Source organism: Lonchura striata, chromosome 1, assembly GCF_046129695.1.
Source record: "Lonchura striata isolate bLonStr1 chromosome 1, bLonStr1.mat, whole genome shotgun sequence".
In the NCBI taxonomy this organism is placed as follows: Eukaryota; Metazoa; Chordata; class Aves; order Passeriformes; family Estrildidae; genus Lonchura; species Lonchura striata.
This window is the reverse complement of record NC_134603.1, coordinates 20490151-20506094: the sequence shown is the minus strand read 5'-3', so window position 1 is coordinate 20506094 and position 15944 is coordinate 20490151. Positions and strand designations below refer to the sequence as shown.

The window sequence follows — 15944 nt, the reverse complement described above, 5'->3', positions numbered from 1 at the left end:
AGTTTTAGGACAACCTTAAAAAAATAAGGAAGAGAAGAAAAAGGAGTGTATACCCTAACTTCCATTTTAAATATCTGAGAATGAAGACATAGAAAGATGAAAGTCAAATGTTCAACACTTTGTTGCAACTACAAGAGCATTTTGAATGAGATGCACATTCATAAGGCACAGAACAAAAGGTTAACATACTTGAAATGTATGATAAAGTAGTGGTCTTGTACCTACTCCATAGCCAACATTGCCTCTGAACTGTGAAGTGGCGCATACTGTACTGATTGCAATGACTTGAGCTTTTGTGACAAGACGACTGTTTCTTGGAGCAGATAAGAAAATTTGGTTTTTTAAATTGAATGAATGGAAAGGCAAATTTTCTTGCATTCCAAACATGAATTCTCTATAATATAAGTAAGGTAGTTACCGAGTATTACTTTTTCATTTTTTATAGCAGGATAGCCTCAAATATCCATCAGTTCCTACTTCAGGATCTCAAAAGTTACCAGCTTTGACAGACATAGAGCCTATTACTTTTATCGCAAATCATAATACATTGCCCAAATACAAATGCTTCCATAATGCACAGTATGCTATGGACAGAAAACAGGTAATAAAACTATTTTGGTTAGTACTTCATAGGGTTTCACATGAGTTTTGCAAACAGATTTATTAGCAGATATTTTCACAATTAAAAAAAAATATTTAACATGGATGATAGTGGGCAGTCGCAAATATATGTGTTTTACGGGGGCTAGGAGATTAATTTTTCCCCATTTCTTTTTTCTTTTTAAAATCTGTGTTGTAGCTGCCATCCTTCTGGCCAAGGAAGCCTGGATGGCTTCTTCCTCCTGAGCACATCAACACACTTGAATTAGCTAGAAGATGCTTATTCCCACATCATCTGAGATTCAAATTGCTTTCATTGGAAGAGGTTTAATAATAGACCTCATTTTATGTTGGTTTATTTGGAGATTTTGTAATTAGTGCTAAGATGTTAAAAGCTGTGAATAGAAAATGAGGTATTATAAAGAAAATATTTTTAATTGTTATTTTTTTAATTTGACAGTGATAAACTATTTTCTGTATTGTTATGTAATGTCATCCTCTGGCATAAGCATTGAAAGAAAAGAAAAAATGGTGTTTACTCAGGGATACTTATTTTCTGTACATTTATGGTATTCACAGTACATGCTATGTTGCAAAAGCTCATTCTGTTCTGTTAGATGACTGATCTGCTTCTTGCTCTTTGATACCCGATACTTATGTGTACCAGTACACAGGCTCCTAAAATAGTGGGCTTTCCTGGAAATAGATGAGTTTGGAGCACCCTAAGAAGTGATTGATTTTTCTCGGTTCTGTCATGGCTGATTCAGTGCAATAAACTTTTAAAAGGTACTGAAGACGTTTCATTTTGAAATATAGTGCTTATGTAAAATGCAGCTATTCATTTTAGTAATTGTTCAAGTTTGCATAGTAAATCATTGCCTTGATGCTGCATGTACAATCCCTGACAAAATGATTACATATAGAATGTATACTGTTTGCTTCAGTAATCAATCGATACTACATTTAAATGTTTGCACTAGAACCTGTTATCTCAGATACAGTATAGCTTTTAAGATATGAGACAAAAGATCTATTGTTACAGTCTCAGTACTACATGTTGTTTATTATGTGCAGATTTTTTTTTTGGAGTGGTCTTTCAGTCCTTTAGAATTGCCAGTACATTAAAAAAATTAAGAATTGTACATACATGGTCACGGATATTAGTCATTTTTACAGGGGAGGGAAGGAGGAGGGGAAGATGCAGAAATCCTCCTCCTCTTAGATAGTAGTAACAGTGTGAGGATGCCTTGTCCTCCTTTTTTTTACTTCTGAGATTTTATTGCTGGCAGCCAGATGTGCTGAAACTCCTGACGACAGCATCTATTCACTGCGTGTTTTTAATAGGCTTAGAGAAATATGAGTAGAGTACATGAAAGCAGCTCAGCTTCACACTTCAGCTGGGAATGCCCAAAAAGCTTACTGCTGTTTAGAATTCTTGCTACAGTCAGGAGAAAGCTGCTCGGGTACTAAATCTTCTACGACTGAATTAGAAGAATAATGACTGTACGATTAACTATCAGCCCCTGCTCATTTAGGCACAGTTTTTACAGAGATCAGGAGAAATATGGAACTTGATTGGCATATTTGTATTTGATGGTGTGTAAAAAATAGATGACTTTTAAGACAGGTGGTGAAGAAAAATAGAAGGGAAAGAAAGGGAGAAAATGCAATTTGAAACACTGCGCCAGGTCTGCAATTCTGTTTTATCTCATTTTCATGGGGTTTTCTCATCCCCTCCAAATATTTTACAAAATGATCTTTTTGGACAAACGTTGAACAACACTAGGTAAGTGGAAATTACATATTTTTGCTTTATCATTTCTCTTTTTATGCTGATGGCAATCTATCTGCATGCTTTTCAGTGGGGTACTTTTATAACTGCACTCCTAGATATTAATATTTTTATGATAGCAGTGAGTCTGTTAGTATTTTTATGTTTTATGTAAGGATTTACATGAGAACTCAGTCTGCAGAAATAAAACCAGCAAAGATAGAATAAAATATTTAAGATGGTTATGTATCTTTCAAGTACATTAGCTGCCATTAGAAGCTAGCGTTATTAGCTGTAATCCTTAAAGCATATTAAATATTCATAAACAAATTTGTCAGAGAAAATGATTTCTATGTGGATATGACAGTGAAAAGAATAAATGCTCAGAGAAGTGTATGTTTAACCATACATAATTTATTGGAAGATGCAAATTAGTAGTCCTGCATACCTTTTGCAAAATAGAGAGCAGTTCCTTATTTTTAGAAGATTTAGATCCTGTGTGTAATGCTTTTCAATAATGTCTTTAACTGGTCAAATTACAGCTGATTAGTGGATGCTTTGCAGCAGGTCAGTCAGCTCTGTAGGGTATCCTTTTGTGAATAGCTGTTGTTTTGTGGGAATTAGAAATGATAGGGTGAAGTTGTTGTTTATTGGTGTGTGACATTGTTTGAATATGTTTCTTAGGATTTTTGGAGGGGTAAAATGAACTAATAATGACACATTTCTGTGTAATTATTTAGTAAACATTTTACAGTACTGATGTTTAGAACTTTTTCATATGGCTATTAAATATTTAACATAAAAATATTAATAATTTTATCTAAGAGAGTGGAAGTGCAGGTCAGGAAGAAAAAGAATCCTGTAGTTTTTTATAAAGATAGTACACTGATGGAAACATTCTGGAAAAAGGGTGGAAGTAATAGGCAGAGACTACATCAGCATTTTAATTTTCTTCTCTGTCTCTGTAAGAGAAGTCTCTTTTAAATTGGATATTATTTCTTAAATACAGGGATATTTGAACTTGATACTTCAGAAGATGGTTATAATTTCATTTCCCAGAATTTTGTTGCAAGGATTCTCTCCCTGACTGCTAATATTTCCTTTTAAAATATGTTAATTTTTATTTAATGTTACTGTTCTCAAGCTTTGTGATCTCGGTTATAAATTTCTGACTAGGTATGTAAAATTATGTAGGTAGTTTTAGCAATCATAATCACAGTAATGAATTAAGGTATTTTTAAGTATACATGAAATCTGTACTCAATGAGATTTTTCTTATATCCCTTTGGTATACTGTGAAATATTGAAGCTCTACAAAATGGAGCAATAATTTACGTATTATCAGCTGTGACTGTAAAACTGCATATTTCCAAGTGCATAGTTTCAGGCCTGCAGCAACCAGCAAAGCCCTTAGCAACTGTTCTAATCAGCTCCCATCCCAGTCCTGATTCCCTGGATCTGCTTTTGCAGAGCAGAGTACATGCTTTTCGTAGATCAAGATGCATGCTTTTTGCTAATTTTTTTTTTTTTTTACAAATACATGTACATGGTGCTTTTTGCTGTTTACTTTGCTTGTGAGACTTGAGCAAAAGATGCATATAGTAGCAGATCAAAATATAGAGGTATTTTATTCATTTGCTCTGTCTTAGATTAGGAGTATGTTTATTCTAGAAGATTGCCAAAAAAGAAAGGATTGTTAGGAGCCTCCTACCTAGTATGGGCTGTTTTACTTAGGATGAGACTGTTTCTATATTTATAAGGAGCAATGTCATGTTTTTCTAGGTATCAATGCTTTTGGACTCAAGAAAACATTGTGCATTTTTTAAACAATATGCAGCAGTAATTGTGAAAGACTAATTCATGCTCTCTGTTGTCTGCTACTAAAGTTAGGTGAAAGTATTTTAAGGTTATTGAGAAAAAGATTCCCTCTTTCAAATAACTATTTGTATTTTAAATCTGATCTTGATTAAAGGTTTTTGAAGAAGTAATCTATTAGTCACTAAAAAATCTCACCGGCATTTATTACAGGGGGTAGTCCTTTCATTGTCTTATTGATTTAAAAAATCTGTTCTATTTTTTAAATTAAATAAATGTAGTATATAATTTAGGTAGATTTTTCCCTTAAAGCTTTGCATGATAAATGGAAGGCACTTGTTAAAAACGAACTGTTCATGTGTTATGAGTTAATGCTTCAGAACTGTGGTGTACCTCCAGCATGTAAAAGTCTGCTTTGATGAGGTGCAATGTGCTCTCTCTCTTTAGGCTTCAAAGTTATATGTTTTGTCCTTTGATGATCCTTTCTCTTTTGAATAATGTTTTTTTTTCTGTTTTTACATCTGATAAGTACAAGTCAGAGTCCAGGAAGATAACGGCTGACATTACACACAGAGTGATTAAGTGCTACTGCCACAAAGTAGTAATGTGAAGAAAACAGGCTAATGCATACAAATTGTACAGTAGATAATGAAGTGTAAAGCAAAGTATAGGAAAGGAGGTAGTATACAGATAATTTTAATTTAATTGAATTCCTCCTAAGTTTCACATCATTTTTTCTTGGATTTCTTGTTCTTCAGTTCTTTAGAAAGTTTAGATATCTGAGATTTTGTTTAAGGAAAGATACAGATCTTGGTCTTTGCTTTCTGATGCTATGCTAAACATTAACAGGAACATACACTAGACTGTTTTTTATCATTTCCCATAAAAACTTTATATGAGTTGGGTTTTTATTTGCATAGTTTTAGTTTTGAGGCAGCTGATGTGAGAGGGCCCAAATGATAGTAAGCTCCTTGTGAGTTAGATTAATTTTAGCACTTAAATGGGTTTAGTTATCCCCTCCTAGCAGCTCCTAATGGAGGAATATTGCTGCTGAGTTCTCTTTTGCCAGCTACAGGGCAGCACTTTCCTGTAAGATATTATTGTGAGTGTAAAAGAGAAAGCTGGTTTGCTGGGCCTCCCTCCTCCTCCTACACAGCTCTGTCTGACATTACCAACTCCAGCCAGCTGAAGCAGTAAGAGCTATCACTTTACATCAAAATTGTGTTTCACTTGTGTTGAGGATTGTGGTGCTATATCCTGGGTAATAAGTTATTTTTTATTGAAAAATTATTAGAATGACCTCATGTTGGGAAACCATAAGAATTGTTCTGCATTTTGAGCATTTGGCAAATAGCTAGTTTATGGAATAAATTCATCATGTGCCCAGAAAAGAAATAAAGAGACCTTTTAAGAAAACGCAGTATGTGTGCTTGCATTACATCCAAATTTTACAGCAACTTCTAAAGGAAGTTTGCTTTTTTTGCAGTCTAATTTTTTTTTACTTTTGATGACATTCTATTTGTTCAAATGACAAAAAATGAAATAAAACTTTAAAATATATTTTAAACCTTTAGTAAATTAGTAAGCTGGATTTTCAGATTTCCATTCTTGATTTAGTGTTCGGTGTACAAATATTGTGCTGTTGGATGCTCTATTTGTAGCAACATACTTTGAGAAGTCACAATTGCTTTGGGCAGTACTGAGATTAAAACATTACTGCATAATGGCAAGCATCTTTTGTGACTAAAATTGGTACAAAATGTACAGAGGACTATCAATACAATTTTGCAATTGCAGCTTATATTAGAAGCTTTTCTCGTGAAATGGAAAGTGGTTAATTTACCTAAACTTGGTTTCTCACATGACATATTATTAGGATTTTTTTACAGTTCTGTGAAAGTGAGTTTACTGTCTAGCTTGGCCACACAGGGGCATAAGATAACTAATATATTGAGCCTAGAACCATTACAAAGATTGTTCACTAAATTCTGTGTACAATAGAGACTTTGGAATTGTCTCATTTTGAAATTAGAGACACCTAGTTTAAAAAAACAAATTGTTTTCTTTCATTAAATTAATCTCCAGTGTTTTTGAAGACTATTAAGAGTCTTTCACTTTTGAAATTCCTTGGTAAGCATCTTTTACATAAATACACTGATTTTTAAAAGATGAATAAAATGGCAAAATAAATTAACTAGTTGGTAAAACTAGACACTTACACTGAAAGTATCATTTTAGCAGAAACATATGGTTTCTTTTCATTATTTCATTTTCTGTTTTGTTTTCTCCAATATGTCTAACCAATACATCTAGTAGCTATTTTCCAAATGTCCATTTTATAATGATATCAAATGATGTCAAGAATTACTGTCACAGGCAAATTTTTTTTTTCTGGTGTTCATAATCATTACTTTGACATTGAAGGAAAAAGATCATTTTCCCTTCCTTGTTGGGAAAAAATGGTCAGAATATTTCTGTAGAATAGATTTGAGGTTTTATTTTTCCATGACAATATTGGTTCAACATAGCAAGAGGTTTGCTGATATTCTAAGAGAGTGTTGCATTTTCGAATATTACTAGTCTAAGAGCCCAGAAGAAAACCATCATAATGGTGTTAGAACTGACAGTACATTGTCCATATTTTGTGGTGCAATACTGCTGAGTACTGTAATTGAAACTGCCTCTCCTCCCTTTTTAAAGCTAGCTTGTCTATAGCTACCTTTAACATTTTAGTTTGTTGGGATTTTCACATCTGCTCCTTTTTACCTCCATACTAGATTAATAGAATCTAGTGTTTTAAGTATATTTCTCAAATTTGTAGTTGAACTGCTTTCTAACGTAAAACATACACAGTGTTGGTAAATACATCTATTTGTATTCCTACCATGTAATTTTTCTTTAATGCATTAAAGACATAGCAAAGCTATTTATTTCCTTTCTTTGTTCTTAACTGTCTATGTCTTGCCTCAGACACAATCAGAATTCCAAAACTAAGCTGATTGCAGTCCTAGATCTCTGTATTACTGTAGGAAAGTTGTCCATGTCAAGTAATCCTTTATCTTATTTTCTTCCTAAAATTAGAGAAATAAACCATATTCAGGTGAATCCCTATGTGCATATATATATATATATATATATATATATATATATATATATATGAACTTCTCTAAATGCAAAGGGAAGACTGGCAGCTGGGACAGCAAGTTGTGTATAAAAGGCAGAGAAAAACCCATACAGCTGTGTATTTGATTTTTTTCTGCACCTTTGGCAAACGTCCCTCACAGAGCACTCTTATGTCCTCTTTGAGATGCAAATAAGTGTATCTGACTTCATCTGTCCTTTGGCCCTTGACTAGCTTATTTGGGACAAAGTGGGAAAAGTAGTATGATTTTTCTCATCTTCTTCTCATATTTCTATTTCCTTTGGAGGAAGCAGCTGAACGTAGTAACTTCAGAGGAAGTTCTGTATTCCATCCTGTCTTGGTGGCTGTTGGGTTTTGGGTTTGTTTTTGAGTCCCTATTTCTAGGAAAACCATCCCTGTAACATTCTGTTACAGATATTTTCAGGGAGAGAAATGTAAGAGATTTCCTTACAGAACTGTTTCTTTTCTCATCTCTTCCAGATCTGGGGAGAGATACCTTCTGTTACTTCCACCTCAGTTGCTATAGATTTAATAAGGTGACATATGCTTCCTCCATGCATCTCACAGAGCTGTGGATATTTGCAGCCATAACAGGTTTCTCTCTATTCTCATTGTGCATCAACTGCTGTTACCTGATGATGGCAATAAAATCCTAGCTGGCATATCATCCTAACCTCCCACCAGGAAGAAAAAAAGAGAATGGATCAGAGGTGGATAATTTGTCTCAATTCAGCTAGTATGTTAAATTCAGAAATTTAAATAATCCTAAATTAGAAATGATTAAATATGCTTTAAAACTTGATTTTTTTTCCTCACCTGGGTGAGAGCAAAAGAGATCTAAGGAATAATTTGTAACCAAGTGCAACTTTTTGAAGAGAACATGTAAAAAAATATCTTTCTATTCTTGAATAACTCAGATGATTCCCGTCATTTCTCAGAATAGCCCAATAAGATGTGGGTATTATCTTCTTTTTCTGGAAAAAGAAAAGGCAGAGACCATGATATTAAAAATGACTATGATATTGTATAATTGAAATATTTAAAAGATTTATTTAGTGACAAGACCCCAGTATTTTACGGGAACTGCATGTTCCAGCATCCAGAAAGGAAGGTTGCTTTACTCAAAGGTGTTGACCCTTGAGTAGATAGTAGGTACACCTGAGGGTGGAGCTGTGGTGACTACAACAATAACTAGCCCTATGTATCCATTTTACTCTTCTTCAGGGTGCTGTCAGTGGTAACACTGGCATGAGTGCTAAGCAAATGTGCCCCATCCTGCCTCAGCTCAGAGTTGGTTTTTTTACTGATGTGCAGAAAAGTCAATACCTCAGACTGTTTCTTGTAGTTGGTCAGACTCATATGCATAAATATTTAATTTTTTCCAACTGTGTGGTCAAAAGCTCCTAGTGAGAGTCTTCACCAGTCCTTTTGTCATTACCAAGTGTGTTAAAATCACAGAATATTCTAAGTTGGAAGGGTCCCACAAGGATCATCAAATTCCAACTCCTGACCCTGCACAGTGCCAGTCATGTCATGTGCTCAAGAGCATTGTCCAAGCACTCCTTGAATGTGCCAGGCTGATGCTGTGACCACTTCCCTGGGGAGTTGTTCCAATGACCAACCATCCCCCGGGAGAAAACCTTTTTGTGATAGCCAGCCTAAACCTCCCCTGACACAACTCCAGTCCATTCCCTCAGATTCTGTCAGTGGGACCACAGAACAGGCTTCAGTGCCTGCCCCTCCTCTTCCTCTCATGAAGAAGATGTAACTTCAATGAGGTCTCCCCTCAGTCTCTTCTTGAACAGACCAAGTGACCTCAGTCACTGCTCATATGGCTTCCCCTCAAGGCCCTTCAATGTCTTTGTTGTCCTCCTTTGAATGCTAAGAGCTTAATCTTTCTTACATTTTTGGGTCCAAAACTGCACACAATGATGGTTAACAGCACTCAGGTAGCCCTCACCTTTACACTCCTTTATCCTTTTAGCTTTTTTCCTTTTGGATTAGTAATCACTCACACATTTATGGTGAAATCTGCCTACAAATGGCGCTATCCCTTTACTGGGTCAGGAGCAGTAATTATACTGCATTATAGAAACATGGGGCTTTGAAAAGCAAAACTTCCCTTACCAGAGAAAAGCTATCTCTTAATTTTGTTCCTTGATTGAGAAATTTTGCTGCTGTTCCTGCCAGAATTACTTATTTACTGAAGTAGTGGAATGACAACCACTTCTGTTGGTGTGGGTTTGGACATTTCTTCATTACTTCTTTCTGTTTTATTCTTTTGGGTATAGTATGGTTAGGGGTTGAAAGAAAACTAAAAGGGAAACCAGACTTTTTTAAACCTCTAATACCACATGTTAGAGATGGACAGAATAGCACAAATAACTTTGGGATGTTTGGCTGTGTAGGTCTGGCTAAGCTGGGGAGAATGAAAAGGAGGAGTGCTGCAGTTACCCAGCTCCTTTCCTGTCAGGTGCAAAGGGACTTTCCTATCAGTCACTAACTATGGACCCATCATCCCTTTAGATGTCTCAGGAATATACTCTGGATTTTCCACTGTAATGGCAGAATTAAGGTTTACTCATAGAGCTGTGTGAAACACTGTGTTTCAAAATGGTTCAAGAATGCTATTGAGACTCAAATTATTTACAGGGTTCTGAGAAAGGAATAAATGAAAAATGGTGAAATCTGAGATCAGTTTTGGAGGTAATGGCCTAATTTTATCCTGAGATAAAGTTTTGAAGCAGAAGCTGGGGGTATTTCAAGTCCTTGGCTTCACTTCAGTGTGTGCTTTGCAATAGAGAGGTAAAGTCAGCCTTTTGAAAGATGCTTAATGGGTTCTGAACCTGAGAAGGAATAATTATGAGATTGAGAAATGAAATAAAAACGTTATGCATTGGAGAAATTTGTCCCAAAGTTGCCTAAGGTTGAAAGAGATTAGAGATTGACATGCTGAAATGTTAATTTTGTTTGTTTTATAATAAGAATTGAGTTGGATGTATTGCAAATCAGCAGGAATTTGCATGGATTCTTTATAAGAATGAAAATGTGTCTTGATTAATACACTTTAATGAAAATATGTCTTGATTAATACACTTTACCCTTGCTGCAATATTTGAGTCATCTTTCTGATTAAGATATACTTCCAAATCCCCATCCTCTGGTATTCAAGACAATTTTTTGTCATGAAACTTCATAAATATTTTGAATAAATAAGCTTTAAGTCCTTGTCTCTTAGAAAGTAGTAGTCACATACATTGTAATAAGAATAATAAACTTTAACTGTTAAAGCTATACAAAACTAAATTGACAAGCAAGTAATGCAGTTATAATTTCTTTAAGATAGTTTTCATTATTAACCATTAAAATAAGACATACAGTCACAGAGAAATGCTCTAAACAAAAAGTTTAGTCTGTGGTTTACCTACCGTGCACCAAATATAAGACCTTTTGGCATGTATTATGTGTTGTAAATAAAACATATTTTCAATAACAAATAAATAGTAGAATAATGAAATAAGAATATTTCTTGCAAATTTTAGTATTTTTTCTCTGTACAAGACATTAAAAATATTTTTAAAGTGACGGAAGGAGACGAATAAAACATTACTAAAAGATGGAACCTCAGAATTTCAGGAAGACTTAACACCACAATTATTGATTATTTCTTATCCTACAAAATATATTTTCAAGTATAGATATACAAACTTAATTAAAATAACATTAAAATCTTTATCTGAAACAGGATGTTTAAAATCTTCCCTCCCCTCTTACCTTCCCCTCTTCTATACACTGATGTTTCTCTTTACGTTTCTTGATTTTCCTAATATTGTGTTTTAGGTTGTTGCTCCTGTGGCTTCAGATTGCACTTAGAACAAGCGAATTTGAGGACTCTGGGGGTAGTCAGTCTTTCATTCACTTAAGGGCCTTCATTTTTTCCCTGCTAATGGTGGCATTGTTCTGCTACAAAATTACAAGAACAATGAGTGTTTTAGAGAAAACTCAATTTTTATCACTCTTCTGCATCACAGTGACTCTAACACAGTTCAAGCATTGTTCAAATAACCTACAGTAAAATCTTCTAAGTGCCCTGTTTGCAAGAACTCTTCCAGTAAGACATGCTTCATCTACCTGTCATACTTTGGAAGCTTTTGAAAAGTGTCAGGGAGAACAGAAAAGATTTTAAAATGCAGGAAGGATTACAATGTAAAAAACGGAATAATTTGAATTATTTATGTCTACAAAAGCTTGCTTGTGCTTAACGTGTATCTTTCATGTTGAAGTTGCTCATTTGTAAGGCACAGTATAATAAGGATGTATAAGGACTGCCTGCAAGCATAATTCAAATATTTTTTTAATAAAGCATGAGAAGAAGTATACTGTTAGTCGGTCGAAGGACCTGGCAAGTACAGAGGTCTTAATTCTACAGTTGCCACTGTCAAAATCTCCTTTGTAGTGCCAGGAAAATCATGTGAACTTCACAGCTGGAGTTCCCAGGAATATATGTCTTATTTAATACCTCATGTGCATCTATGAATTTTAATTTCTAAATATTTGCAGAGGTCTTATGATCATGGATTTGTGAGTATACACAAATAAAAGTACAAATTAAATTTTCCCTTTTCTTTTGGAATTTCGGTACATATCTAGGCATTACAACATGTGACAGAGTAACTTAAATACCTTAGAGATACAGAAGGATTTTGTGCCTTGCCCTTCACTTGCACCCTTAGTCTTAGCAGCTACACATTGTTTCATATTACCAACCAGATTGTTTCCTTAGATACTGCCATCTACATGGCTGATGTGTCCTCACTACAGTGAGATTTTTTTTCTTGATATAGGTCTTTCAGAACTTTTAAAGTCAAATATTGAACATTTTTCATATACAAAGAAAGCAAATGTATTCACAAAGAAATTCTTAACAATTGTGAGGATGTACAGTAAGCATGTTAAAATTGTAGAGTCATAGAATTCTTTAGGTTGGAAAAGACTGAAGTCATCAGTTGCAACTGTTAACCCAGTACTACCAAGTCTACCACTAAATCATATCCCTAAAAGATGATAATAATATAAAATTTATTATATCACATGTAATATATGACACACATATTAATATTATACACATTGTAATGTTATATACTATATAATGTAAAGTGTAATGGAGACACTAAAAAATTGGGTAACCATACAAGATACTCAGGGGACTATGCTCACAAGATTGCAGTAGTGTACAAAAAGACCCTCTTCTCCTGCTAAGCATAGACAAAAACTTATTTTTCATTATTAATAATAATTATTTATTTGTTATTAATTCTGCACAGAATTCTGTGTGGCCTTATGACAGTATACTGGTCAAAAACCTGCAAATCTACACTTTTGTGGATTTTGTTGTTACTTCCATGCAACTAATGCAAAGGGATCTTTTACTGGATTTTGGTCTTCTGATGTAATCCACTATGAGTAAGTCTGTTTCTTGGAGTTCATGGCTGAATATAGAAATAAACCCATTTCCTACTTATCTTTAGTTGGAAGTTTTAGAATAATCACTGGTGTCTAAATGCTGTCTCAAAAATAACTTTTTTCATGGAAATTATGCAAAATGCATTAGTTGTATTTAATTTTGATCACATATGGGTGATATCTGGACTGCACTTGTGGCATACAGAAAAGTCTGTTGCATATATTCACCTTGATTGGAGCAAGTGGATATTGAAACCAGAGTTTAGATCAGATGGAGAGCTAATCTCAAATCTACTGCTTTTTCAGCTAAAGTGAGATGGGCTAGGGAGAGCAATACTATATCTTTTAATACATCTTTGGCAGGGCATCAGCTTTATTTGAATTCTGGGAGTTTCATTATAACAATTCCAGATTTGGAGTGATGTGGTATTTATGTGATATGGTTTTGTCTCCAGAAGGTAATGTTAGCTTGAACAAAAATGTGTAGAAAAAGTAGACTGAAATATAAGGAGTGCAACAGGGTGGAGGTAATATAGGAAACATTTATTGTATAGAATTTATTGTATAGACCTGTTCACCAAGTTGCAGTTATTTCTATCTTTTGCCTATCTGTATTATTTTCTTCTCCTGCTCTGGTGAAAAAATACTGCAAAATAATAGAATATCTCATTAAATCCTATGTCATATATCCATCATGCAGTGCAAAAATTAATATAGCAATAGAGTGGAATATTTCATTATCTTCATGTACCTAAATAAGACATTACAGAAACTAACTTTTTTCCTTATTACTTTATATGGAGTTGAATCTGAATTTATTACATAAAACCACTTAATTAAAAGTCCAATGTCTTTCTTTGCTCATAATGCTATCTAAACCAAATAACTTAACTTTGTTTAAAATTTTTAAATGATTTTGCACTAATGGCCATTGGTGGGTTTTTTTACTTTCCAGAAGAGAATGCACTACTTTAAATTATATAACCAAAACCAAGAAAAGGTAAATGTTCTCAGCCTAATAAATTAATTTCAATTTTTTTTCAGCACTGTACTGGATTAGTCTATGTACTCAGCAGATCTTGAAAGAAAACCTTACTTTCTATTATTTGGACAGGTTTTGTACTTCAATACTTCATACAGTGTTATTTTAGAACATGCTTTAGCAAATACTGAACTAGACACCCTAAATAAAGAAATGCTACAATCATTAATCTGAATGCACTTTATACTGGTTGCAAATTGACTAATGCCAGCATGAACTTGATTTTATGTTTATATACCTATATACATCTACAGGAAAAAAAGAAACATAGTAAGGACCTTTGCATATAGACCTAGACTTTGCCTGTACTTTAAAATTATTGTGAAGTCCAATTAAGAAGCATTACTAAATGGGAAAAAGGGGGTTCTGAGAGCTGCTGTGATGGAGAATAATAGCAGTATCACAGCAGAAGTCTGTATTAAATCTGCAGTGAAAGCATAGCCTCCATTTCACATGATTATATTTTCTTTCTGTGATGCACTGTGTGCTGATTAGCTCTACTTTCTGCTGCAGGGCTGCTGCATTTTATTTATGCTATATAATCATGTATAAAAATAAGGCAGTTTGAATATTTAACCAGTAATGATACTACATTAATGCAGATATCCATAAATTAATTATGAATTAATTATGGTTCCATAGATAATGTAATTTTTTTTCCTTCAAAGGAGAATATTTAACGTTGTTGCTTGTATGAAGGAAAACAATCACAGGTATTCCTAGCATTCTCTCAGGAAAGTTAGATTTATCTGAGTATCTTGAAATCTCATTTTTAATCCTGTAAAATAGTATTATAGATATATAGAAATTGTGCCTCTTTGTTTTTTAAACTCTGTAAAAACAGTGCAAGGAATTAGAGGTATTAGAATAAATTTTCCCAGTTTCTTTGTAACTATACGATCTGCTAACTGAAAAAAGGCTGTCACTGGCTAAAGCTGTTTTCCCTGAATCATTATGGATCTTGATTAGTCAATTAAGATTTTTTTTTTCACTCCGGTGGTTAATTTTATTTTAAGTTTTATCTTCTGAAAGAATTTATTTGATAAAAGAGGATTCAATGTCTGTTGTCACAGAATGATAGAAGGCTCGGATTGGAAGGGACCTTAAAGATCATCCAGTTCCCACTCCCCTGACATGGGCAGGGACACCTTCCACTAGATTAGGTTGCTCAATGCCTCATCCAACCTGACCTAAATATTGTTGTCCTCAGGAAATGTAATAAAACAAAGTAGGTGTGCATTTTGCCATAAAATCAGTATATCTCCTAGGTAGCTTATATTCTTCTGTAAACTGTCCTTCTCTGTGTTGATGAAAACTTTGGCTTCTACAGAACTAGCTGGAAAAAGGAGCTTTGTATTTGATCTCTTCAAGATGAACATATGTTTATTGTATTTCACTTGGAAACTGAGTTTGAGATAGTATGGAAAATATTTTAGAAACAACCATGAACTTTAGATAAACATCATTTGTAGCATGGCAAGTTAATGTTTTCTACAAAAAGTCCACAGATGCCTGCTGAGCTGGCCATGAGTGGTAGGTTATCAACTAAATAAAAAGATTTGAAGACTGTCTTTGGTTTTGTGTAGTATTTCTAATTGTTAAGTATAAAGGGTAATATGGTGTCCTACACATCTTTGAGACTTTGATATTTGGATCACTGTGCATAATTCTGGATATGCATTTTTAGCAAATTTGGATTTTAGAAAAAGCATGAGGTAAAAAATTTCAGGGGAGAATAGTGAAGAGAGATTGAAATATGTCAGGTTGGTTTAGCCAGCATTTAAAAGAGACAGACTAGCAGTAGCTATATGAATATGATTACTTAAACCACAAGAAGAAAGAAGATTTATTTAGGACATGTAAAAAAAAAGACATGGATTGTGGTGTAAAGAGTGGAACGCTTCAACTGAATGTCCATGCAAATTTCTTAACCTACCACAGTATAGAATTCATCCCATAGGAAATGGTATAAGCCTTAAATGAGATTGAGTAAATTCTATAAAATGTACTGTGGGGAAAGATCTTTCATTGTCATGGAAACAAACTAGATGATCTAATAAATGTTTTCCATCTCTAGCTGTGTTCTATTTCTGCCATTCACTTTCAGGTGA

The 15944-nt window shown here is 34.0% G+C and overlaps 1 protein-coding gene across 47 annotated transcripts in view; it reads left to right on the top strand.

Annotated features, from left to right (window-relative positions):
- RIMS2 (regulating synaptic membrane exocytosis 2) overlaps window positions 1-15944 on the top strand; it is a 447453-nt gene that overhangs the window by 134655 nt on the left and 296854 nt on the right. For 3 of the 47 annotated variants that reach the window (XM_031504063.2, XM_021546541.3, XM_021546540.3), the window contains exon 1: window positions 1354-2386. The exons of 36 other annotated variants lie outside the window; for them this stretch is intronic. In XM_031504063.2, coding sequence (XP_031359923.1) covers window positions 2265-2386 — 122 coding nt within the window. In that variant the 5' untranslated portion in view covers window positions 1354-2264. Of the gene's footprint in view, window positions 1-1352; window positions 2387-10619; window positions 10646-15944 lie in introns of those variants that run through there. 8 more of the 47 variants (XM_031504068.2, XM_077782653.1, XM_021546545.3 and 5 more) reach the window with 8 other exon arrangements.